This window comes from Amphibalanus amphitrite, unplaced genomic scaffold (genome assembly GCF_019059575.1).
Source record: "Amphibalanus amphitrite isolate SeventyFive unplaced genomic scaffold, NRLGWU_Aamphi_draft 000008F_arrow, whole genome shotgun sequence".
NCBI classification, from domain to species: domain Eukaryota; kingdom Metazoa; phylum Arthropoda; class Thecostraca; order Balanomorpha; family Balanidae; genus Amphibalanus; species Amphibalanus amphitrite.
The window spans coordinates 1,292,658-1,319,518 of NW_024881504.1; the positions used below are offsets into that span (position 1 = coordinate 1,292,658).

The window sequence follows — 26,861 nt, forward strand, 5'->3', positions numbered from 1 at the left end:
CGAGCGTGTGCGCCGTTACGAGACGCAGAGATTGGTACCCGATTTTAAGGTCCTAGGTCAACCGGTGACCTCTGAGGTCAGGTCAAGTGCCCCAAGGTACGGTTCAGTTTTTGGTGAATAACTTCGCAAAAAACGGCCGCAGAGCGCCGATTTTGGCAGCATCGTGTTCGCCTCGCTCAGGCGCGTCGAATGATATACTTTTTGTTCGGGTCAGGTCAACTTAGGGTGTTGACCTCAGGTCAAGGTCTGGTCAGCACCCCCAGGTCACGAAGTTGGTCGAAAGAGGACATGTCGCATATCATTCGATTCGGCAGGTCTTCCTGAGTCCATTGGTGGCTTTCTCGACTCGCTAGCTCAATTTGATCGGGAGTTATTGACGAAAAACTAATATGACCTTGATGACGTCATAAATGACGTCACGCAAGGTCAACATTGCAAAAATGACGCATCTAACCTTGCAAGGAGTGCATCAAATCACGATTCTGTGTGCTTGAGATAGTTGGAGGTCGTTCCCGGCGCCAGAATAGCAGTTTTCATTTTTCCCCATTGACTTATAATGGTGAGGTCACGAAAATGACCTGACCTCATATGACCTTTAGGAAAAATCCGAGATATACAAGTTGTGACACTCATAATGGATACTAGATCCTGCAAGTTTCATTTCCCTGTGACATCACCTCTGGCAATGAGGGCGTTGCGAAGTTGCGACATCTGAAGACCGTGCAGAGGTTCACTTATGACGTCATAGGTCAGTGACCTGACCTGACCCAAAAATGCGGTTGGTGTGAAAAGATGCGGCTTGGATCAAAGGTCAGGTATGCCAAGTTTCAGCTCTCTATCGCCAGCGTGCTCGGAGCTATCGCGAAAAAACCCTATGGGGGGGGGCACCCGCCCCCCCCCCCCTCGGCCGGCGAGGGTTAAGATGTCATCAGCGATGAGACCAGTCAGACTTGGAAAGTCCAAGCAAAGAATCTAGATGCAATATCTGCTGATCGGCAATGCAGCCGCAATTGTCAAAATTTTTATAATTATTTAATTTTTCAAAACCATTTTTAGTACGTTTTTTTACATTGTAGGGGAGAGTGGGGTAAGATGCCCATTGCCCAGGGTGGGAAAGACGCCCCACCCCCTCTAGCGGCGAAACAAAGAATAGAACCTGGAAATTAATGTTCTTAGCGTAAAGCGGAAGCCTGCCTTGTTAACTGCACATAAATTTGCGAAGCTCAGTTGGGCAACGGCTGGCTGGTGATTGCATGTTTTTTATTTGCTGCTTTCAAAAAATATTTTGGTGTCAAAACATTGTAAATATCAAAGAAGGTAAATAATTTTTGCGTCCCTTGCTATAGTCGTGATACATTAACATGCGTGTACTGTGTCCCAAACAGTTTGTTTCAGGGTGTAGTTTTATGGCTAACAAATTGTACTGATTTAATGTTACTTCGGTACCTTGGGGTAAGATGCCCCCTGTGCTGATGGGGAAAGACGCCCCCCTAAATCCGTAGGCTGTCCTTCCAGCAGCCCGTCAAATCATGTATTACATACTTGTGATGAGAGACAAAAGCAAATCTGGGACTATTGAGAGTCCAGTACGGTCGGGTGCTCCCCATGCCGGTCTCTCGGCCCACACAGGGACTTTTTGGGCGGCATCTGACTCTGAGAGCCCTCACGACGGCCTCTGTAGGCCCCATTATTGGCTCCAGGGCCCCTCACGACATCCTTTGAGGGCTCCCAAGTTGGCTCCACGGGCCGCGCTGGCATCTGAGGTCCCCACGATGGGCTCGAGGGCCCTCAAGCATCATGAAGACCTATAAGGGCCCCCACAGTGGTCTCCAAACGCCACCACGGAGGCTTGTTTGGCCGCGCTGGACTATGATGGCCCTAACGATGACCTCTGAAGCCCCTTACGACTACTTTTGAGGGCCCTTATGATGACGTTTGGTGTCTACTGCAGGCTCGAAGGGACTACTGATTCGTTCAGGCGATTCACGTGCCCATTTATGTCACTTATAGTGCAGGGGGCATCTTCCCCAACGCCAGGGGGCGTCTTTTGTGGCGAGTTCTTACTTCCTTTTATTAGAGGTCTTTGTTTTTATTTTATCACGCCTTATTTGATTCATGTTTATTTTCTTGTCATTGTTGCTGCGCGCGTGAAAAACAATATTTCTTTTTAGCTCAGAAAACCGAGTCAACGTCGATGCTAGAAATTGTTTTAGTTCAGAGTGTGCGGCCTACTTTCAAACTGTCATGTTCTTTATTTTCGTCTCTCAATATAATTTTATCATATTTTTATCGATTCGATTCATGTTTATTTTCTTGTCATTGTTGCTGCGCGCGTGAAAAACAATATTTCTTTTTAGCTCAGAAAACCGAGTCAACGTCGATGCTAGAAATTGTTTTAGTTCAGAGTGTGCGGCCTACTTTCAAACTGTCATGTTCTTTATTTTCGTCTCTCAATATAATTCTATCATATTTTTATCGATTCGTCTCGGCCGCCACACTTTCCCACCCTGTGGGGTAAGATGCCCCCTTTCACTTCTTCAGGAAAATGCTTAATAGCAAAAAAGTCATCATATTTCAGGCACGAAAGTGTGATATTTTTGGAGAAAAATGATGTCGACTTCCGTTGAAACTTCAAGTTTTTGATTTCCGATCGTCATTTTCGAACAATATATGACATAGTAAAACCCTGGGCATCTTTCCCCACTCTCCCCTACAGCAAAATGAATTGCACCATCGCGGTGTTCCTGAGCTCAAACTGCATCTGATAGGCACCTTTTTGTTGAAACATTTGATTTTTAAAATTTGACCTTTTCTGACCTGAACTTGACCTGACCTCCGGTAAATTCAGCTGAAAATGACCTCAAATGACACAGACGACATAATTTGCGAAATCTACGTGTAAAATGGACCATAAAACATGCGTCACGTGACCGATAGATGATATACAATTTCGTGACCTAGGATGACCTGGGCTTGACCTGAAAAATTCAAATTAAAAGTTCGGTACCCTCAGGGTAGGCACATATCAAGGAGTGCGTAAACCAAACATGAGCCTGATGGGACTTGTCAGTCGGCGGCCAGAGCCTAAATTGTAAACAAGCAAAAATGCCGATAATTTTTACTTGACCTGACCTGTGACGTCATCGGTGACCTCGAGGTCAATGAAAATAGGTTTTGCTCAACAGTTTTTCCAGGGCTATCAGAAGCCGTTTGAGTTTTGACGGTCGGCCAAGTAGTTTCGGAGATAGAAGGGGGGCTCTGGAGAGCCCTCCCCCCCCTCAGTCACTCGCGTTATGGAAAATACCCCAGCCATGCGCGGGTTAATTTATAACCTTCGCCCCAGTGGGGGGGGGGGGGGCATATGTTACCACCCTGTCGCGTTTTTTACGTGTGAATAAAAACCGCGGCGCGTAGCGCCGCGCCGCTTGGGGTAGCTTTTGGTACATCAAGTTTGGACAATGTGTGAAATTTTTGACCCCAGGTCATGTCAGGTCAGGTCACCAGGTCAAGTTAACTGACCAAGCCTAAAAAAGTTTGCAATCATGTCCAGTCTGCAGTGTTTGTCAGAAAGGTTTCAAACTTGTTGGATTGCATGCTGTTATGGACGCCTACAATTTGTATATCTCGGATTTTTTATATCCGTGACCTAAGGTCAGGTCAGTGGCGTGACCTTTCCATTACAAGTCAATGGAGAAAAATGAAAATGCCTCTAGATCCGTGTGTACGCATAGGAACAGTCCAAATATTTCAGAATCACAATGACTTAGTCCACTCGTGATGAGCAAGATGTCATTTTTGCTGATAGCCTCTAGAAAGGTCATCCGAGGTCATTTGAGGCTACAAACAGTTTTTTGCCAATAACTCGCGATTGGAAAGAGATAGAACGCTGGGGTTGGTCTCATTGTGTTTGTCTTGTTGAGACGCATCGACTGATATGCAACATGACCTTTTCCGGTCAGGTCATAACCTTGACCCGAGGTCAAATTTTCAAGTTGACCTTTCAAGGTCAAATTATAGTTCATTCGACGCGTCTCGGCGAGAGGAACACGATTCTGGCAATAGAAATGTCCTGGCTTTCTGTAGTCGAAAGTTATTGTCGAAAAACACTTTTCGTTAAAACAGCTATTTTTGGAGTTTTTGCCCTCTGGAGGCTAAACCGTTGACCTGAGGGCAATATTGATAATGACCTTTTCAAAAGAAGAGTTCAAAAGCTATCGATTGCTGTTCCATGCGTTTTTCTAGCTTCCATAGTTCCTGAAATAGCGGCATGTTTTCTGAAAAATATAATGACGATTGGCAAATTTTGACCTTTGATGACCTCTGGTGACCCCAATATTGCTCTAAGGTGAAAAATGACCGAAATACTTTCAAACGTACGAATTAAGAGCTATCGACTGCTTTTTACCGCGTCTTTCTAGCCCTCTTAGTTTTTGAGTTAGAGGTGGGTGGTAACATATGCCCCCCCCCCCCCACTAGGGCGAAGTTTGCTGAGACCGCCACTGGGGCGCGGAATAACAGTGTATTCCGTAAGGAGGATAACTTTATCTTGTCACATTTTCAATCTGACCTTCAAAATGTGTTTATATATTTTGCTCATCCCTTATGTGTAAAGTTATCATTTCAGCTTTGTATTGTTGCCAATGTTTTATCACAAATCCTTCGTCGGATACAGGCTCAAATCATTGACCATCACCAGTCACCAGTCACCACCCGACTTGTTATCCTAGGGCTTACCATGGCTTACGAGTTACGACTTCCGTCTTACTCTTACCTTAGGATCAGGTAGCATTACCTACACATGTATGTGTTGGATCCAGTGATTCCTTGTTTGATTTAGGCTTCAGTTCAGAGTTTCAGGGATAAACTGCTCCTGCCTTCTCCACATTATTTATGGATATTTGCAAAAAAAGGCAGTACCTTTGAGCAAAAATCACGAGCAAAGTACGGAGCAGCCGGCCTGTTCTTCCGTTCTTCGTGTCACCGTATCGTTCCTGTCACCGTACCGTATGTCTTCAGACTTCAGTTCTTCCGTTCTTTGTGTCACCGTGTCGGCCCCAGCCCCGTTCGGGAGCGCCCGGTAGCTTCACCTGCACCTGACCAGTCCGGCAGCGTTTGGGGTCGCCGCGCACCGCCGACAATCAGCTGACGCGGCCGGCGGCGCGTCTCAAGGTCACTGGAGGTCAGCCGGGCCGCCGCCCGCCGGGGTGGCCGTGACGTCACAGCCAGCGAGCGCTAAACGCCATAGTTGTGGTGTGGCCGAGGGCCGAACAAAACAAGACGCAAAACGAGGCCTTCACATCACGACAAACCTATAAATAAGCTATTCAGATCTGGTTGACTTGAAACATGAATGATTCAGCAACTATCCCACTGTGATTTTCTCACCATTGTTCAATTTCCTTTTCAATATTACTGGTTTTGTCATTCACCTATTTCCTTCCTGCAAAATTCTGCAATATACCAGTTACCACGCAGGGCCAGGCATATTATACGGTAGGATGGGACTGGGAGTGGGACCGAGCAGTGAAATAGCCTGTGATAGAAAAAAATACCTTTGATTAACCCGGCACCGCCTGGTCTATTTCCGTATTAGGGGCAGGCATTCAAAAAATCATCATCCTGAACTTCAGCTCCTCCGATTTTGTTTGCGAAACTTTTGTGAAACTATTCAACTATATGTGGAAAAAAGGAGACATTTTTTTCGTCAAGATATGACGTCACGTTCCCGAGATATACGTCATCAAACATTGACTTAACCCACGCCCCAGTGGCGGTCTCAGCCAACTTCGCACTGCAAGGGGCATATGTTACCACCCACCTCTAACTAAAAAACTAAGAGGGCTAGAAAGACGCGGTAAAAAGCAGTCGATAGCTCTCAATGCGTACGTTTGAAAGTATTTCGGTCATTTTTCATCTTAGAGCAATATTGGGGTCACTGGAGGTCATCAAAGGTTAACATTTGCCAAATTTCATTATATTTTTCAGAAAACATGCATTTCTCTCAGGAACTATGTAAAAGCAATCCATAGCTTTTGAACTCTTCTTTTGATAAGGTCATTATCAAAATTGACCTTAGTTCAACGGATTAGCCTCCAGAGGAAAAAAAACTCCAAAAATAGCTGTTTTTACGAAATGTGTTTTTCGGCAATAACTTCTGACTTAAAAAGCCACAACATTTCTATTGCCAGAATCGTGTTTTTCTCGCTGAGACGGGTCGAATGAACTATAATTTGACCTTGAAAGGTCAACTTGAAAATTTTACCTCAGGTCAAGGTCATGACCTGACCGGAAAAGGTCATGTTGCATTACATTCGATGCGTCTCTACAAGACAAACACAATGAGACCATCCCCAGCGTCTTATCTCTTTCCAATCGAGAGTTATTGGCAAAAATATGTTTGTAGCCACAAATGACCTCGGATGACCTTTCTAGATGCTATCAGAAAAAAAGACACCTTGGTCGTCACGGGTGGTCCAAATCATTGTGATTCTGAAATATTTGGACTGTTCCTATGCGTACACACGGATCTAGAGGCATTTTCATTTTTCTTCATTGACTTATAATGGTAAGGTCACGCCACTGACCTGACCTTAGGTCATGGATATAAAAAATCCGAGATGTTCAAATTGTAGGCGCTCATAACATCATGCAATCCACCAAGTTTAAAACCTTTCTGACAAACACTGCAGGCTGGACATGATTGCAAACTTTTTTAGGCTTGGTCAGTTAACTTGACCTGGTGACCTGACCTGACATGACCTGGGGTCAAAAATTTCACACGTTGTTTAAAATTGATGTACAAAAAGCTACCCCAAGCGGCGCGGCGCTACGCGCCGCAGTTTTTTATTCACAGGCAAAAAACGCGACAGGGTGGTAACAACATATGCACAGTATGGATTTTTCCGATCTAGCGCGTCTTAATTCCAAAAATCTTTTTTGGATTTTTGGTTATTTTTTTTGTCTAGGTGGGGCTAAGAAATGTTTGAATTTTTCATATGTGGCATTGTTTTATCTGTATGTTCACAGCAAGACTAGAAAAAATGCGCCCAAAGTTCACACTCATGCTTGATTACTCAATGGGCTCAGTACGGCCCGAAAGTATAGCTCAATTTCATTGTCCTGTCCTGTTGGTTTTATTCTTGCGAGGTCTTAAAGTTGCATATCTTCTGAAAGGCACCTTTATTAGGAATGGAATGGCAAACAGAAAGTATGCCACAACCTTACGAAGGTCACAAAAATGTCATTTACAAAAAAAACCCTTACAGACACCATATTGAAGGAATGGTATTCTAAATAAATGTAGAAAATCAACAATGTTTTCCACACTTTTCCACTCCGAAACATATCCTATCGGATTCGCCACTTTCTCCTACACAAGACAACGCCTAGTTTAGCTGCCGAAACTTGCCTGAACACGGAATATTCACATTAGAGTATCTAAATACCCCACTCTAGGAGCGCTAGGGCAAACAGCGCAATATAGGGACGTTCCGGACATAGGCGAATAGTTTTACTTTGTGATTTATATGATGCATATTTTCTGAGACGCATTCATTAGGAATAGGATGACAAGATTATTAGAAGGTTATTAGGATGACAAGCGTAAATTATACATACCGTAACCTTATTAATCCGCGCCCTGCTGGGGGGGGGGGTGTTTGAACACCCCCTTGTTTTTTTTTGGTACACCTTATCATACATCAATTCTACACATGTTGTAAAAATTTCAGACCAAGGTCATTCAAGGTCAGGTCACCAGGTGACTTGAAGTGACCTCACCTCATAAAAAGTTTCAATGTCTGTCATAGCTACACCGAGTGACCGATCGCTTTGAAACTTTCAGCGATTGCTAAGAGCAATAGCATGTACAAAATGTTTATCTCAGAATTTTGATATCGATGACCTAAGGTCAGGTCAATTTTGCGACCTCCCCATTATAACCCAGCCAGCAATTCGCTTGGGCTGAACTGTGGCAAACGTCGGGCAGCTTGGGCTTAGCTTGGGTTTGCCCACTTTGATCAAAACCAATGTATTGTTTACTAGGGCTGAGCTGGGGTATGCCGCAGCTATGCCCACTTGCGGATAGCAGTAGCTCAGCCCGACATCTGCCCGCGCATCCAAAACAGGCTTAACCCTATTCCTGGCGGGGGGGTCCTCAGGAGCCCCCCCTGAGGTTTTTTGGTTATTTCTCCCAAACGCGTTGAGCTAGGAAGCTCAAATTTTCTGACTTTTCCTAAAAGGTTTCTACGCAACATGTCTGAAAATTTTGAGTTGATCTGACCTCAGGTCAGGTCACCAGAGGCGGTTTGGTGACCCTACCTCAGAAAAGTTTGCAATCACGCCAGAGCTAGAGTTTTTGACCGATCAATTTCTTCTCTTCAGGGTTTAGTTAGGGTACCAGTATGTGCAATTTGTATATCTCGGAATTTTGATATCGGTGACCTAAGGTCAGGTCAATTTCGCGACCTCCCCATTATAAGTCAATGGGGGGAAAATCAACTCCCTGTTTTTACCACTAAAACGGGTCGAAATGGCCCCATATACCATACATGACCTCATATACGATCAACCTTCACTACCTTGAGGTCTGTTTTGCTGTTGGGCAGCTGTGAGGTCATGTGACGTCATCAAAGGTCACCAAAGGTTTTTGGCCAATAACTCCGTACAGGAACAAGATACAGACGCGTGGATGGTCTCATTGTGTTCAGCTCGTCAAGACGCATCGAATGATATACATGATGACCTCGAGGTCACGTGACCTGAGGTCAACCTTTGACCTTGACCTTTCGAGGTCAACATATATATCATTCGATGCGGATTGACGAGAGGATCACGATGATGCCCTTAGTTTGTTCCTATCTTGACTAATTCGAAAGTTATTCGAGAAAAACTCTCTCCATATCAAGCGCCGCCATTTTGACTTTTTTGACCCCTGTGACGTCATCTTTGACCTGACCTGAAAATGACCTTTGTAAAAATTGTAGATCTTGGCCGTGCGTATCCGATGCCGTTTACCGCTTGTCGCTATCTTGCTTCGTTCTCGAGATCTCAGGGGGGGGGCCGAATCGGCCCCCCCCCGCCAGTTTCTTGTCCCGGCGGAGCCCGCCAGGAATAGGGTTAACTTGGGCGGAGCGCGGGCTGATCAAGCTGGCTGTGTCCTTCGGCTAACTGGAGTAAAGCCGGAGCTTAGCCATACTTGTTCGGCTGTTCGCGCATGCGCATTTCTGCGCCAATCATGTGCAGCGTTTGTGACAGTCTGCGCGCTGTGCGACGAAACGACACACCGGTGTTGGGGCATTTGGTGGTTGATGGTTGGGCGCGTGTGACAGCGCGAAGAAGGGATAGTGCTCACTGCTCTTATCAAGTGGACTGGCATGGAGGTAGGTAAGTGTATTGAATGGTGCGCTTGATCGTATGTAAACGTCATGATTTTGACTGAGTTTCACGCCATCAAACATGAAGCTGAATAGGTGTTCAGCCTAGCGACTTATAATACCCTCGCTCAGAAAAGCCGCATTCCGTGCCTTTATATCTTTGTGAAATACCGGCACTTCTGAACCAGGAAAATGAAACACAAAACACAAATATTTATCTACTTATCACCGAGCACGCTCATTCTCTGTCCTTGTTGAAAATCGAATGAACATTTTATACGGATCAATGAGAAGTGCTTTTACAGTATTTGCAACAATAAGTTATTTTTCAAGCAAACATGCAATGTAAATTAAACCAATTAACCTCTTGAATATGTTTCAACGCTAATTTGAGAGACATTGTAACAAATAGTAAGAAAATTAACCTCACTCTCATTCTATCTAAAAGTAAATTCCGGATTCGAAATAAAACAAACTTTTTGAGCTGATGGAGATGGAGCTGATGGAGAGCTGATGATGGCGCAATGCCGAAAGCTTCTCAAAAAGTTTGTTTTATTTCGAATCCGGAATTTACTTTTAGATAGAATGAGAGTGAGGTTAATTTTCTTACAATTAACCTCTTTTTCAGGTACGTACTATTAGAGCAAATGGTTCCAAGTCATACAAACCAGGACCGGGTGGACGCCGCAGTCTCCCTCGCCAAGTGGTTTAGCGGAAACTGCCTACTTATTTAAGTAGGTATACCTACATATACGGAAACTGCGCCGAAAGCTGGCCGACCTGCAGATGTGTGTGTGTGTGGAGGAGCCAGACGCCTCCAAAGCTCCCATTCACCAGAGTGAAGTTCCTTATAAACGATTGTTTGCTAATTGCTTTATGTCTTATGAGCGATTACTTGCTGTCCCTACTTTATGCTTTCGGTTGAGTGTTCAACCAAGTATTAGGTATGAACGGGGAGGGAGGCCAGCGGGCCTTGTGATTGTTGTTATAGTTTTGATGGCGCTTTTTCATGGTAACCGGACAAAAAGTCAAATGACAAAAAGTCAAAAGACAAAAAGTCAACAGACAAAAAGTCAAATGCAAAAAGTCAAAAGGGATAAAAGTCAAATGGAAGAAAGTCAAAATGTATAAAAGTCAAAACGTCAAAAAGTCCAAACTAAAAATTCAAAAGAGCAAAAAGTCAAAATGGCAAAAAGTCAAAAAGTAGAAAAGTCAAATGTGAAAAAGTCAAAACGGATAAAAGTCAAAAGCAAAAAGTCAAATGCGGAAAAGTCAAAACAGATAACGGTCAAAATATAAAAAGTCAAAATGGATAAAAGTCAAAATGTTAAAAGTCAAAAGTAAAAAGTCAAACCGACAAAAAGTCAAAGAGATAAACGTCAAATGGCAAAAAAGTCAAAGAGACAAAAGTCAAATGTCAAAAAGTCAAAAAGACAGTAGTCAAATGGCGAAAAATCGTCAAAAGTCCCCTGTTATTACGTGTTTTCCAGAAAATTATTTTAAACATATCAATATGAAGACATTACCCCTTCAACATATGCATCATGCAATTGTTGATCGATTAATACCACTCAAAGGTCAGATCAGTCGGGGAAACTGTGGTCAAATCTTCCATTGTTGGAAGCCTTCCATTTTTGGAAGGATTTTCCAATGGGTACGCAGCATAATATAACCATTGACTGTTACTTATTGAACGACCTAATAGATACCTGTCTGAAACTGATGTAATCAGTTCATTTCATGCTTTGCATCACAATGCTTCATATACACTCTTAGACGTCCTGAATAAAAGACAAAGTTGAAGTTAGGACACCTATGTACCCCATTATAGTCGAGGTCACGAACGGTCACCAGAGGTAAAAAGGGGTCAATGACATTCCCCTGACTTCCTTTTACCTTGATAAGGTCACTCATGCTCCGAAATAGCCAGCAAAGTCTTTGTTGTGGTTGATATTTCCCAATAACACGCGATAGTCTGTGATTTTACGCACTTCTGGCCAGAGGCTGTACCTCTTATAACGTCATAGCTTTGTGACCTGACACGACCCGGTCAATTATTTTTTCCTTTTTAAGTTACGCAAAGATGCCGCTTAGGAAATGCAAAATATTGTCGCGCTCTGCTGATCTGTTAAGCATCCATCTCAGAAAAAAACTAATGGGGGCTGCATCACCCCCCCCCCCATGCGAGGGTTGATTCAGACCGGACGTAGGGCCTGGCAGGGAAAAGAGCGCTATTAACCCGCGCCCTGGTGGGAGGGGGGCTATTTCCCCCCCCCCTCTAGACTTTTCGATATATCTCCAGAACCGCTGCGCCGATCATCACCAAACTTTCAGTACCCTCCCGGACATCAATTTTACACATTGTGACCAAATTTTTTTCCAAAGGCTATGATAGGTTGGCCAGAAATGACGTCAGAGTGACGTCATGTTCTGCCGTTTTCGACCCAAAAAAGGGTTTCGCGGGAAGAGCTGTCAGGCCTATAGCTTTGCAACTACAGAAAAACGATATAGACATAAAAGCTGCAGAATTGACAGGGCTACAAAACTGTTATCTCGGATTCTTAAAATTTTTGGATTTTGACCCCCAAAAATCAATAAATAGATTTTTTGAAAATACTAGCCGAAAAATCCAAAACGTTTTTGAATTTCGCAAAAACCGGAACATATGTGATGGTTCTTACCGCCTTCTATCCACATACCGAATTTCAGATTGATACCTCTTTTTTTTGGCGAAGTTATAGCGAAAAAACTGTTCAAAATTGATGACGTTAAATTTTCAAACTCAATTTTTAGCAATTCTAGACCCCGTAGCGCAAAAAAAAGACCACCATTAGACTCCCCGTGACGAGCTGCATCGAATCAATACCCATTTTATGCAAAACTATCAATCTTGAAATTTGACCTTTTTTGACCTTTTTTGACCTGACCTTCACCAGAAAGTGACCTAAGCCGTACCTGATAGTCTTATAACCAACACCATTGAGTTGGAAATGAAAAATTGGCCATAAAACATGCATCGCACAACCATAGTACCTAAAGTTAGGTTCATGTGACCTGACCTGTGACCCTTGGTGACCTGACCTGTGACCTGACATGGTATTGTCAGTGACCTCTTATAGCAACATATGTACTAGGCTCCTGACGCCCTATCGCTGATTTTCGACAAAATGCGTTTTCTTCGGTGTTATAGCGCATTCCCTAGAAGACCCGTGAACGGTGAAACATTTTATCTTTGACCTGTACTGTGACGTCATCGGTGACCCCGAGGTCAATGAAATTTGGTTTTCCTCGACAAATTTGACAGGGCTATCGAACGCTGTTTGAAGTTTGTGGATCCGTCCAGTAGTTTCGGAGATGCGAGGGGGGGGCAAAAAAAAGCCCCCCCCCCCACCAGGTCGCGTTATAAACAGACCCCACCAGGGCGCGGGTTAACCCTATTAGTGGCAGGCTCCTGGCTACCCCTATTAGTGGCAGGGGGGGGGGGCTGTTTACGAACCCCCCTTGATATCTCGAGATCTAACGGGCCGATTTTCAAAATTCAAACGGCATTCGATTTCGCTCAACGTGATCTACATTTCTAAAAAATAAACATTAAAAAATGTCAATAGGGGGGGGGGTAGAGGGGGGTAAAAACGGGCAAATTGCAGATACATTTTAGACTGTTTATCACGGCCAGGTTTCTGAACCAATCTTAACGCAACTTTTGCCGATCGATAGAAAATGAACCAGGAATTCACATGGATCCTAAATATATGCATTTTCAAAAATCATAGGCGGATACAGATCATTGAGATTGGGGGTACACAAAAAGTATAGTAAATAAGGTTTTTGTTGGTACTGTTTCTAAAAAGGGTGGTAATGGTCTTGTTATGTTACAATTTTCTTATGAGAGAACAACTAAAACTGTATTGGTCATGCATAGACGGTGTCAGGGCACCTATGTTGGGAGGTAAAACATAACCCCCCTTTTTGGACGCCTGGATCCGCCAATTATAGCAAAAACATGTCAAAAGAGGATGCACAATAACTGTTTATGTTATCACATGATACCTTTCATTCACTGTTCGTAAAACTGGTGCAGCATCGTGATCTTCGCCCAAATGACTCGCTTCACGAATAGGACCCCCCAATTCCCAGTGCTCTGGAGCCGCCCCTGGTAAAGTTATGAACTTGAAATTTTTAGGGAATGTGCCCAATTTAGTTTTAGGAAAAGTCAGAAAATTTCAGCATCGTAGCTTCAGCGGTTTCGGAAATATTCCCGAAAAACCTGAGGGGTGGATGAAAACAACCCCCCCCCCCTGCCACTAATAGGGTTAAGTCGGATTCCTCGAAAACAGGTGGTGATAGGAGGCTGAAATTTGGGCAACAGACGTTCAACTTATCCATCCAAGACGGACCTTTTGACGTATCGCAAAAGAGTAAAGTCAATTCACGGACATCTTACGTTTGACCTTGGAGAGCAAGAAGACTACTCACAACGGCAAGTGACCTAGTCAAGGGTAAATGGTCATGAAATGGTTACGTTTTTGCTAACAAAGCTCAAAGTTTTTCATAGATTTATTCCCGGATCTCGTATGAAATCAGATCCAAGTAGATAGACGTACGACGAATGCTCTAAGACGTCGTCGACGTCGAAATCTATGTGACACGTCGAAAGTTACTCAATGATTTCGAAGTCACATTTCGTCATTGAACCACCATTCTTCAGATTTCTGCCATTGAAATTATTATTTTGTTGTGTTGACTCTTATGTAATTATTATTTTTGTTTTTGACTTTTTGTATTTGACTTTTTATCCTTTTGACTTTAAGCTTCTTTGACTTTTTTCCATTTGACTTTCTGCTTTTGACTTTCTGACATTTGACTTTTATATTTTTGACTTATAGCCTTTTTGACTTTTATCTTTTTGACTTTTCGTGGTTTTGACTTTTTGCTTTTGACTTTTTGCATTTTTGACTTTTGGCTTATTTGACTTTTAGCCTTTTGACTTTTTGTCTTTTGGCTTTTAGCGGATTTGACTTTTTGCCATTTGACTTTTATCTTTTTCACTTTTTGTCTTTTGACTTTTTGGCATTTGACTTTTGGCTTTTGACTTTTTGTCTTTTGACTTTTTGTCATGTAATCCTTTTTCATGACTCATGCCATATTATTGCTGCAGTTTGTAGTCCACTGTTTCATGTATTTGTGTTTCATTTGACGTGTCTGTAGTCATTTGAAATATACATCCAATCAAAGTCAACCACTACTTTCCTTTCGCAATGCTCGATGACCGGTTAACAGAGCATATGAGTGACCGTAACAATTTTAAATATGCATTGAAACCGCACAACCTGCTGAAAGTGAATTGGCCGCTCCTTGCTACTTGATCCAGTGTGAAGCAAAAGCAAGATAAAGTCAAGTCGAGACTTGAGAAAACAGGAGCCGTCACTCGAGCCGAACCCGAGCAAAGCCACAGCAGTTTGCAATGTATAAACCCCATTCACTTCTATGGGGATAGACAGGGCACACAAAGTGGGCTCGCCGGAGTTCAGCCCGCTCGGGCCCAGAGTAATCTCCATTATATTAATGGATTCACTGCTCGGGCTTAAATTGGGCTAACGCCAATCGTCGCTCAACTAGGGCTAAACTACGGCTGTCCGGAGCTCGCAGAGCGGGCATACCTCCGACAGAGCATGGGCTTTAGTCGGCGTTTTTGTGTCATACGCCGACTTCAGGCCAAGCCCTAGCCGACTTTAGCCCGACTAAAAATCTCGGGGAATCCGCATTTGAGCTTGCTTGGGCCCGGAGCAAAATTGCTGGCTGGGAAGTCAGTGGGAGAAAATTGAAATGCGCCTCTTTTGGACGAAAGACATTATAAACACTCCCAAACACTGAATTACAAGTGGTTTAGACACAATGAACATAAAAATGTGTCCGTGACCCCTGTTTATGCCCTGAGGTCATCTTAGGTCACGAATGGTATCTAACAGTTTTTCGCAAATAACTTTTGATAGAGGCATGCTAGAGCGATGAAAACGCCTTAGATGTGTTCAGCTCGACGATACGCATCGACTGATATGCAACATGACCCTTTCCGGTCAGGTCATGACCTTGACCTGAGGTCAAATTTTCAAGTTGACCTTGCAAGGTCAACTTATAGTTCATTCGATGCGTCTTGACAAGAGGAACACGATGCCGGTAATAGTAAGCTCGTACAAGGATTGGGTCAAAAGTTATTGCAGAAAAACTGTTTCCGAAAAAATCGGCTATTTTTGCAGTTTTTGCCCCCTGCAGGCAAAACCGTTGACGTTAGGTCAAATCTGAGAGAACTATTCAGAAAGGGCGTTTATACGGCTATCGAATGCGCTTTTCCGCGGCGCTGTAGCTCTATTGGTTCCCGAGTTATGCGTTGGCTTCTTGGAAATTGTCGACATTCTACCTGGAAATCGGCGAAGTTTTGCCTTCAATGACCTCTGGTGACCTGACCTTTGACCTGACCAAAAAATTGACCGAAGTGATTTCCTCATTATTTTTGACGCTCTTTCGAAGCCGCCTTCCGCTTATCGCTACCTGGCCCAGGAGTCGAGTTAGAAGGGGGGTGTTCAAACACCCCCCCCCCCTCCCCAGCAGGGCGTGGAAATCCAGGACCCCCAGCCGGGCGCGGGTTAACCCTCGCACTTGTGGGGAGGAGGAGGGGGAAGGGGTCGGATAAAACCCCATGTTTTTCCGCAAATTACTCGCGCAAAAAGCGGCCGATCGCGACGAAACTTTCGGTGCCCTGGTGATCATCAATTTTACATATAATCTAAAAATTTCATAAATCTGACCCAACTGACCTTTGACCTGTGGCATATTTCTCGAGACCATGTTTGGCCGGAATCGCGATTCGGCGTATATGCCAGCTCACATTATCCGCAGTTTCCAGTCTTTTTGTGGTTTTAAACGTTCAAATATGTGAAATGATGTTGGTGCTATGCATTATGGTGGGTGTCAAGGTCACGTGAAGGTCAAGTCAAGGTCATTGACCTTAAATGACCTCGGTTCACTTTTTCGAGTTTTACATGTTTCTAGGCTAGTTTTTGGAGCTGAATTCGAATTTAGCAACCATTTGAACATTTATGAAGTAGTTTTGGTGCCTTCGTAACATGTTACGACGCCGTCGGTGGTAGCTGACACCTACTATGGATAGCCGGTAGGACGCGTACTGGTTGACCTGACCTGACCTGACCCGACCTAGCCTAAATGCATAAAGACATCATCTCTGATCAAAACTAACATGATATTTGTGATCAGCACACCGAAAAACCCCATAACAGCTTTACTTTAAGAAGTTCTAGCAGGTCCCGATTTTCCCGACTTTTGGGTCATTGACCTGACCTGGAAGCTCAACCAATGACCAAGGACCCTAAAATTTGGTATCATCGGTTTCCTCTCGTCACGGGCAGCACGCTCGTTTTTTCCGCGAAGCTCTAGCTCAGTCAGGGGCCGAGCGGCAGGGGGGATCCAACTGATCCAGCCTTTGGGACCAGCTAAGGTTACGTTTTGGTGAAGGTCAGGTCAAGGTCAGGTCAATTTAGGTCAAATTTCAAAATTGATATTTTTGCATAACATGTGTATTGATTCGATGCAGCTTGTGACGAGGAGTCTAATGGTGGTCTTTGTTTTGCCCTACGTGGTCTAGCATTGCCAAAAATTGAATTTAAAAAATTGACCTCATCATTTTTGAAGTTTTTTCGCTATAACTTGGTCGAAAAAACGAGATATCAATCTGAAATTTCGTATATAGATAGAAGACGGTAGGAGCCATCACATATATTCCGTTTTTCCGAAACTCAAAAAGGTTTTTGGATTTTTTGCTAATATTTATATATAACCTTTTTTCTGGTGGTCGAAGCTCAAAAATTTAAAAATTCCAAGATGATGGTTTTGTAGCCCTGTGAATTATACACCTTTCATTTACTGATCATTTTTATGTATCTTCAAAGCTGTAGGCCTGACGGCTCTTCTTGCGAAGGTCTTTTTTCAGTCGAAAATGGCAGAACAAGACGTCATTCTGACGTCATTTGTGGCCAACCTATCATAGCCTTTCGAATTGTTTTTAGTCACAATGTGTGAAATTGATGCCCGGAGGGATCCTGCATGTTTGGTGGCGATACCTGCAGCTGTTTAGGAGATATCGACGGAAAAGGACAGGGGGGCCGTTTCGCCCCCCCCCCCCACCCACCCCTACAGGACGCGGGCTAGGTTGACATTGACCCTGACCTTGACATCTGTATATCGTCGAACAACATGCTCCATGATAAGTGGGAGGTAAGACTGGGAAAAAAGGCCGAAATCAAGGTGTCCAAAGCTCATACCCAGTAAACATGCCGACGTCGGCCCGACGTCGGCCGACGTCGGCCGACGTCGGGGTGACGTCGGCAACTCGGCATCGGCATGCCGACGTCGGCCCGACGTCGGTCCAACCTCGGCACGACGTCGGCTGGATGTCGGATATGCCCGCATGTTCCGACGTCCAGCCGAGGTCCAGCCGACGTCGGGCCGACGTCGGACCGAGATCAATTGCTGAGGTCCAGCCGACGTCGGGCCGACGTCGGAGCGACGTCGGACCGACATCGGCCGCTGTTTTGACCGTTAAAATAATATAAAATACATGTTTCATGTTTCATAAAGAGCTTCTGTATTGTCGCGGAGGCGCGGATGGAGAGAAGACTGAGCGGGCCGAGACTTGTATTCCAACTGTCGTTCTGATTCTGATTGGGGTTCGCCAGTGCCTGTGCGTTATATGCAAGGTGGTTGCACAATGAAGGACCGGTCCGCCGACCTTCTGGTATATCTAGGTCGTCGGGCGGTGCCGTCACGAAGGGGAAAGTGACGGGTATTTCATTGTAACAAAGCTTGAACGTGTACTCTCTTTATCATGATATGGAAGAAGGGAATCGGTCCCACATTATCTTCCCTCCCCCAGGGAAGCGTAGGGAACCGAAGCGATCATAACAAAGAGAGGAAACGTTTAGCTGACGGAGAAAGAAATTTCCATATGAGCGTATCACAAAATGGTATGAACAGATAAGTAAGTTTCGTGACAATTACACCATACTACCGGGCGATCCCTCCGCACTCTTGGCGGGGACCGTCCCTGGGCATCTCCATGGCCCTCGGCATCTCTGGCCGAATATCAATACAATATAATTTCAGTGAATTGACCACGATTAACGTATTTGAATGTTCATACCGACTTCAGAATATGCTCTTTTTATGCTTATTAGTGTCAAAGTGACACTGCAAAATGCAGGCAAAAATTAAGCGCATTTGCAATTTCTCCGTAAATTTTGGGGTGAGCAACCACAATGAAGCACAACAAACGACAGAACACTGACGAAAACGGATAATGAAACAGTACGGTTTTTGAAACACATCGAAGTTAAAACAAATTTCACAGCACAATTTCACTGTCACTTTTTGACGAAAATACAGCAAAAGTTCATAATTGGTGAATTTTCTTGATTTCGGTGCCAATTTGTCTTGCATTTAGCGTTGAAGTTTTTGTTTTATCTTCTCTCCTCCGAGCTTGAGTCCTTCAGCGAGGTGGTGTCCATCACTCGATGATACTGAGGAGGACGGCGAGGGCTGATGAGCCGTGCGCTGTCGGCGGGCTCCGTAGCGAGTCCAGGGCAGCTGATGACGTTACCGCAGGGCAGATGGTATTGCCGGGCAGAGCTACTCACTGGAGACGGTGATGTCGGACGATGACGAGTCCAGGATGGTCAGCTCCCTAGTCGATGACGTGACGTACGGGAGATACACCGTCACGGAGCACGGACTAACCAGACTGCGATGTCAGTGCAGATGTAGAGGCTAGGGTCCGTGGTGAGGGGCACAAGTCCCCTCGACCGCCGCTGCCACCATTGTCGCGGAGGCGCGGATGGAGAGAAGACTGAGCGGGCCGAGACTTGTATTCCAACTGTCGTTCTGATTCTGATTGGGGTTCGCCAGTGCCTGTGCGTTATATGCAAGGTGGTTGCACAATGAAGGACCGGTCCGCCGACCTTCTGGTATATCTAGGTCGTCGGGCGGTGCCGTCACGAAGGGGAAAGTGACGGGTATTTCATTGTAACAAAGCTTGAACGTGTACTCTCTTTATCATGATATGGAAGAAGGGAATCGGTCCCACAGTATTCAAAATATCCTCAGGAAACTCAAATCTTCCTCCACGCCGCAGCCCCCTGATCCGGACTGGACGGGAAACTTTATCCCATTTGGGATTGCCCGTAAGCCGAGCTCGCCCGTAGCCGGGTGCGGTGAGTGCTTGGGGGCTGCTCGGCCTATCCTTTGGTCAGGCTCAGCCCCGGCAACTCACCAGGGCCGGGCCCAGTTCATATAGAAAGGCCAGTCGGCAAGTGTCACTTTGCCAAAGTGCCACTTATCAAAGGGACACTTTGGGAAACGTTGGTGCAGGTGTGTAAGAGTGGCTATATGAATCCATTGTGGGGTCGCCCTTTCCAATAAGTGTCACGTAACAGCAATGGGACCAGGGACTCTATATGAACTGGACCCAGGGTGCTCACCAAGAAGACCAATGTCTCCATCCTATGATCCTTCCGGCTCTGAAATGGTCTTGTCAGACCGAAAGGGCATAACCCAACAAAACAAAACAAATTCGTTAACTGGCTGCGTGATGTAGTGGTTAGCGCACTAACCTCGCGTTCGAATGACACGGGGTTCGAATCCCATCGCCGGCTGATGCTTTTGGCGTGTTGTCCCAGTAAACATGCCGACGTCGGCGACTGGGGGGCTCGAATCCCGCCGCCGGTTGATATTTTTGGCGCGTTGTCCCAATAAACATGCCGACGTCGACCCCGTCGGTCCAACAACAAACGATCTCGTCAACCTCGGCAAACGATCTCGGCCCGACGTCGGCTCGACGTCGGCTGGACTTCGGCTGGACGTCGGAACATGCGGGCATATCCGACGTCCAGCCGATGTCGGGCCGAGGTTGAACCGACGTTGGGCCGACGTCGGGCCGAGCCTCGGCCCGACGTCGGGCCGACGTCGGCATGTTTACTGGGTAGCCAACGCAAGATATTGGGTATTTGTGATTTGGGTCATGACATGACCTGAAGAACAAGGTTTTATCTCCGAAACTAAAAACCACAGAAACTTAACATTTTCAGTGAATATCAAGATAGGATAGAGGTGCCTGAAGAACAACAGAGTTTCCATGACATACCATGCATTACTGAAAAGGGTGGAACACTGCTAACTGCTGAAAGTTTGAAACCAACAACTCACCAGTGTAGAACTTCCGCAGGTGTGGTTTATCGCGACGGATTCTTGCTGCCTCCCACACATGCACCAGCAGAAGAGGGAACATGCCGGCTATGTAGTCGACAAGTCCACTGGGAGTCGAAAAGCCCATACTGGATCGTACCTCTTCAGACAGTTCATTGAAGTGGTGGAGCTGCAGAAAAAAGTGCAACACTGCTGATATTTGTGTTAACCCGCGCCCCGTTGGGCTCTGCCGAGCAACGCGCCCCGTTGGGGTGGGGGCATTTTGGCCCCCTAAGATCTCGAGAACCACGCAACCTAGCGACAAGCGGCAAACGGTGTTGGATAGCCCTATCAGGGAACTACCTTGTGACCCAATTTTACTGACCCAGGTCAAACCGATGACGTCACAGGTCAGGTCAAAGGTCCAATTTTCACCGTTTACAGGCATTTAAAAAAATGCGTTGTAAAATCGAGTAAAATGCATTTCATTGAAAATCATCGATGGGGAAATGTTCTTCAAACACATATTTTGCTATTTGAGGTCACTGATACCAGGTCAGGTAACAGAGGTCAGGTCACTGGGGGGTCACAATATGAAAGTGTCGTGTGATACATGTTTTATGGCCCATTTTACATGACAAATGCGATTATGTGGGTCAGGCAGCCTTTGGGGCCAGCTTAGGTCACGTTTCGGTCAAGGTCAGTGAAGCGATTTAGAACTCCTGCGTCCACGTAACCAAGAAAACTATATTCCGCTCTCCTCCGAGCCTCTCAGCCAACTGCCCAGCAATCACACTCCCAACCAGACCATAGCTCTCACGCACACGTCATCGCGCATCATCATTAGCCAATCACATTGTCATACGTCATCCCCTGTGCAACTGATCAGGGGGCGTAACCCGGCCGCCCCGACGTCCGGCGGCGGCGGCGGATGACTCACTCTGGGTCACCGGGTCACGTCCCGCAGCTCAGTCTCGCCGCGCGCCTGACTCATACGCTACTCATATTCCTTATTGTGTCCATCATGCTACATCACCCCCTGGTTCTAAAGAACCACATCACACATCATGTCATTCACTCAACTCATCAAGTACATCCCCCGTCACAACAATACCATATCTGTCTGGTTCCCGTCGCTCACGTGCGCTGCGTCGCAATGTAACGGTCGCGGGTGATTCGCCCTCGGACAATTCGCCGTCTATTAGCTCGCTCGATTCCGTTGACACCTCAGACTGGGTCGGTGGATCGACCCTCGCGGTCTGATCGACGGTCGGCGGCCGCGTGTGTGTCTCCGTTACATCAGTCGGAAGTGTTGCCATATACATGCCATCACATTCATTGTCACTGTCCTCGCACCGCTCCGCCGTCGGGGCGTGCACAGTCACCGGTCTCGGGGCATCAGTCATGGTCAAACGGTGGCGGAGATTGCGCACATGACGCGGCACATTGTCGACTTCGACTGTTTGAGCCGACACGACGCCTGTCACAGTTCCCTCGTCCGATTTCACAAAACATCGGTCGCCCCGCCGCCGGACCCACACTTTGTCCCCCACCTGGTATACACCTGGTGTTTTCAGCGGCAGGGCGTCGCACTGTTGTCCATTTGTTCGTCCGCGGGGCGTCACGTCAACGTCGCGGCCAGGGTGTCGGAACACCTCGTTGATCGGAGCTGTTGCCGGGTCGCTGCCATCTTTAGGTGTCACGTTGTAGCGGTGGACTGCCTCAGCGACGGAGCAGGCCTGCCGGGCCACCATCACTTTGATGGTCCGGTGATGGCGTTCTACAACGCCGTTACCGCCGGGCTCATAGGCGGCGCGGAATCGCATCGCCACGTCCCAGCGGGCCGCGAGCGCCATCATAGCCCGGCCGCGGAACTCCGTCGCATTGTCCGTGAGTATTTCGGCCGGGGCTCCACGCTCTAGAAACACGTCCTCGAGATGCTGGACGATCTCCAGAGCCCCCGACCGGCGCAGCCGGCGCCAGATGGCGTATCGCGACGGCCCGCAGTCCACCAACGTCAGGTACGGGTGGCCGTGCAGGTGGGTGACGTCCATGGCCAGGCGATCCCACGTACGTTCCGTCTCAAGTGACCCACCAAGCCAGCGTTCCGGAGCCGGGTCAATCGACGCGCACGTCTGACACCGCCTGACCACGTCCCGCACGGCCGTCTTCGTGACGCGCCTCACCCCCAGCTCCCGTCGGGCGTACCACAACGTCCTCCTCACGCCCTAGTGGCCAATGTTCTCGTGTATGGCGCGGATGTCGCCCGGCGAGGCACTCGATGTGATGGCTGCGACAGCAGCCGGTGGTGACTTGTCGGGCGAGTCGGCGGCCGGCCGATCGGCGGCCTGTAGCCAGGCGTTGGGCACCCGCGTCATCTCATCGGCGCGGTTGGCAGCTGAGCCGACCAGTTCGATGGTGACCTCAAGTTCGTACTCGGCGACCAGCTGACGGAAAACAGCCACGCGCCGTCGGATAAGCATTTCGGACTGCCCCTTGGTGCGCAGCCTTGCCTTGCCCGACAGCGCATCGCTCAGCCAGCGGTGCACAGTCACCGAGTCCGTCCGGAGCGTCAGGCGACGGAAGCCCCATGCCAGGGCCATATTGACGCCGTTGAGAGCGGCGTCCAACTCCGAGATGTTGATGTGAACGTCCCGCTCAGCCGCAGCCAGGACGCATCCTCGATGATGGCGTCTGTGACAGGGTCGGCTAGGACGACGCCGCGAGCGATGGAGCTGGCGTCAGTCCACACGGTGACATTTGACCCTGTCACACACCACTGGCCGCATGCCGGGTCACAGGCTAGCACCCTTCGCGACACTTCATCCACTTGGCGTTGCAGCTCCTCATTGACGATCGGAGTGTCCCAGTCCGGGCTGAGACGGTTGGCTGTCCGCTTCATCCACGCAGCGGCCGGCCGTAGCCAGCCCGCGACCGGCACGTGAGATGTCAGTTGGCCGGCCCACGCGAAGACAATTCGTCGCGTCAGCACAGGTGGAGGCTGCGTGGGTGACCCTCCGTCCCTGGTCCACTGGAGCGCCGGCCCGTCACTTTCGGCGACACGGAGGCCCAGCATGCGTGCGCCGCTCGCAACTCGCTCCGGCGGCTTACACTCGAGTCCGAAACGGGCAAAATGCTGGGCCACCTCGTCAGCTGAAACGGCTGCTTCGTTGACCAGCAGATCATCGGCGTAGGGCCGCACCGCCTCAGCCAGCCTCGGGTTCTGCGCGAGCACCTCCCTGACCACCGACTTCATGATCAGAGGCGCTATGGAAAGCCCAAAGCCGACCCTCGTGAGGCAGTATCGTCGCCCCCGCACGATGACCGTCTGGTACGGCCACAGGGCCGGGTCCACACGGAGCTGAAGAAAAGCTTTCTTCAGATCGAGGACCGCGACCCGGCGGCCGTGGCGTCGCCATCGTCGAAGCTCCTCCACGCAGACGTCCGCGTCAGCCGTGTGAGGCGTCGGGTGTTGATTAAGCTCTCGATAATCAAGCACCGGCCGCACCTTGTTCTTTGCCGCCTGAGTTACCGCCATGAACGGGAGCAGTCCCTGTGCCGGACCGCACACCGTCTCGTCATATTCACGCAGCCAGCCCTCACTTATCCACAATGACAGCTCGGCATCGAATTTCTCTCGCGCACCCCTCGGTATGCCGTACTGAGCCGTGGAGTTGCGAAGCGGTGGCGGGTCCACACCGCCCGCCCACTTCCAGCGAACCGTCCACACCCCGGCATCGAACACTGCCGTGAAGTCGGTCTCGTTGATCCTCAACTCTGGCCCCATGTCGACCGCTCGGCACGCCTCCCGCCCCGGTGGCGCCTCACGCTGCACGCCCGCAGCCGTGCCGACCGCTCGGCACGCCTCCCGCTCCGGCGGGGCCTCACGCTGCACGCCCGCAGCCGTGCCGACCGCTCGGCACACCTCCCGCTCCGGCGGAGCCTCACGCTGCACGCCCACAGCCGTGCCGACCGCTCGGCACACCTCCCGCTCCGGCGGGGCCTCACGCTGCACGCCTGCAGCCGTGCCGACCGCTCGGCATACCTCCCGCTCCGGCGGGGCCTCACGCTGCTCCGTAGCAGCCGGGTCTTCGCTTCCGAAGCGAACAGACCCCCCACTCACACTTACGCCACGCAGAGCGTCGATGCCCGTCATACCTAGCAACACGTCCACGCCTAACAACCGGGCCGGTACGACGACCGCCCGCACATTCACTGTCGTTCCGCGCACACCCAGGCTCACCGCAGCCTGCCCACAGCACCGAACTGGGCTGTCGTTGACAGCCATCAAACTGGTGTCACTCCGCTCCCATCGGGACACCACGCCCTTCCACACCACTGTCTCACTACATCCCGTGTCGACCAGTGCTCGGCACCTGTGCCCATTCACGGTGATGGCGATGATGGGCGTTCCCGGGCTGTTGCGGCGGCTGGCGACGGCGGAGCCCGTGGCGCTGATGTAGCGCCGTCGCCACGTCCGTTTGGGCAGAGCCGGGCGATGTGGCCCATCTGGCCACAGGTCCAGCACCGCAACGGTGGCCGGCGAGCAGTTCCTCTGGTCGCCCGCTGTTGCTGTACCGATGGTGGCGGCAGTTGGACGGCAGCCACCGGTGCAGCCGCTCTCTCCCTGGCAGTTATCGCCAACGTCGACCGGGCGATGGCGACCGCTCGCTCCAGGGTGAGCGTGCCATCTCCAACGCTGTTTCGTACCGTCAGCCGCACTTCCGCTGGCAGGCCTTGTAGGAAATGAACCGTCATGACCGTGCTGGACACATAGCCGATTAGAGACATCAGACGTTTGATGGAGCCCAGGTAAGCATCAACAGACTCACCCGGCTCCAGACGTCGACGATATAGCTCTGACATTGCGGCGTCCGGTCCCATGGCAAAGGCGCTGTGCAGCTTGTCACGGACGATCTCAGCGTCTCGTTGTTCGGTCTCGGAGAGGCTGGCCCAAACTTCGTACGCCTGGTCCCGCAGGCGCGTCGGCAAAACAGCGGCCAGGGAAACGCGTCTCAGGGCGCACAGCTGTTTCGCCTGCTCCAGCCATTTGACGACGTCACCGGTACCGTCGAACTCTGGTATTGCCCGCAGATCGAAAGCAGGTGCAGGAAGTTCGGGTTCCGCCGCATTGGTATCGACCACCGCGGCACCACTCTCCTCTTCCACGTCAGACATTGTCACAAGCACTGATTGTTCTGAGAATGGCCGAAATAGCTTTAAGCGATTTAGAACTCCTGCGTCCACGTAACCAAGAAAACTATATTCCGCTCTCCTCCGAGCCTCTCAGCCAACTGCCCAGCAATCACACTCCCAACCAGACCATAGCTCTCACGCACACGTCATCGCGCATCATCATTAGCCAATCACATTGTCATACGTCATCCCCTGTGCAACTGATCAGGGGGCGTAACCCGGCCGCCCCGACGTCCGGCGGCGGCGGCGGATGACTCACTCTGGGTCACCGGGTCACGTCCCGCAGCTCAGTCTCGCCGCGCGCCTGACTCATACGCTACTCATATTCCTTATTGTGTCCATCATGCTACAGTCAGGTCAAGGTCAGGTCAAATTAGGTCAAATTTCAAAGTAAATGTTTTTGCATAAAATGGGTATCGAATCGATGCAGCTTGTCACGGGGAGTTCAATGGTGGTCTTTAATTTGCCGTACGTGGTCTAAAATCGCTAAAAATTGAGTTAAAAAATTTGACGTCATCATTTTTGAACAGTTGTTTTCGCTATAACTTGGCCAAAAAACGAGATATCGATCTGAAATTTAATATGTATATAGAACAGCGCAGGGACTATCACATTTATTCGGTTTTTTTTTCGAAATTCGGAAACATTTTGGATTTTTTTAAAGTTAAAAAAAATCATTTTTTTTGTATTTTTTGGGTCAAAAACCCGAAATTTTGAAAATCCGAGATTGTAGTTTTGTAGCGCCGCTTTTTGTCTACTAGACCATATAAAGAACTTTGAAATTGCTTGATAACTGTAGATTTGGTGAGCGTTTCAAGATTGCATGTTTTTTGCTCATTTTTGCTCGAACATGACCTCAGTTTGACCTCAATAATTCCTGACCTAAGGTGACCTAAGACTTGAAATTTAGTGTGAAGGTGTAAAATTGATGCCCGGGAATGTACTGAAAATTTGGCGGCGCTGCGCGCCGTCGTTTTCTTGCTATTCAGGAAAAACCACAGGGGGGGGGGGCAAAATGCCCCCCTTACGGGGCGGGGGTTC

The 26,861-nt window shown here is 48.2% G+C and overlaps 2 protein-coding genes across 2 annotated transcripts in view; both read right to left on the reverse strand.

The window, feature by feature from the left end:
• LOC122379543 (serine/threonine-protein kinase/endoribonuclease IRE1-like) overlaps positions 1 to 26,861 on the reverse strand; it is a 343,804-nt gene that overhangs the window by 9,319 nt on the left and 307,624 nt on the right. The window contains exon 10 of the mRNA XM_043361827.1: positions 20,646 to 20,814. Coding sequence (XP_043217762.1) covers positions 20,646 to 20,814 — 169 coding nt within the window. The remainder of the gene's footprint in view (positions 1 to 20,645; positions 20,815 to 26,861) is intronic.
• LOC122379380 lies at positions 24,449 to 26,142 on the reverse strand. Its single transcript, XM_043361552.1, has 2 exons — positions 24,670 to 26,142; positions 24,449 to 24,549 (listed from the first exon to the last, which is right to left on the reverse strand). The coding sequence occupies exon 1, from the start codon at positions 25,800 to 25,802 to the stop codon at positions 25,011 to 25,013; it is 792 nt and encodes a 263-aa protein (XP_043217487.1). The 5' UTR covers positions 25,803 to 26,142; the 3' UTR covers positions 24,449 to 24,549; positions 24,670 to 25,010.

Bases quoted from the DNA above. Each gene is read 5' to 3' on its own strand.
- LOC122379380 (XM_043361552.1), bottom strand. From the start codon at position 25,802: ATGTCTGACGTGGAAGAGGAGAGTGGTGCCGCGGTGGTCGATACCAAT.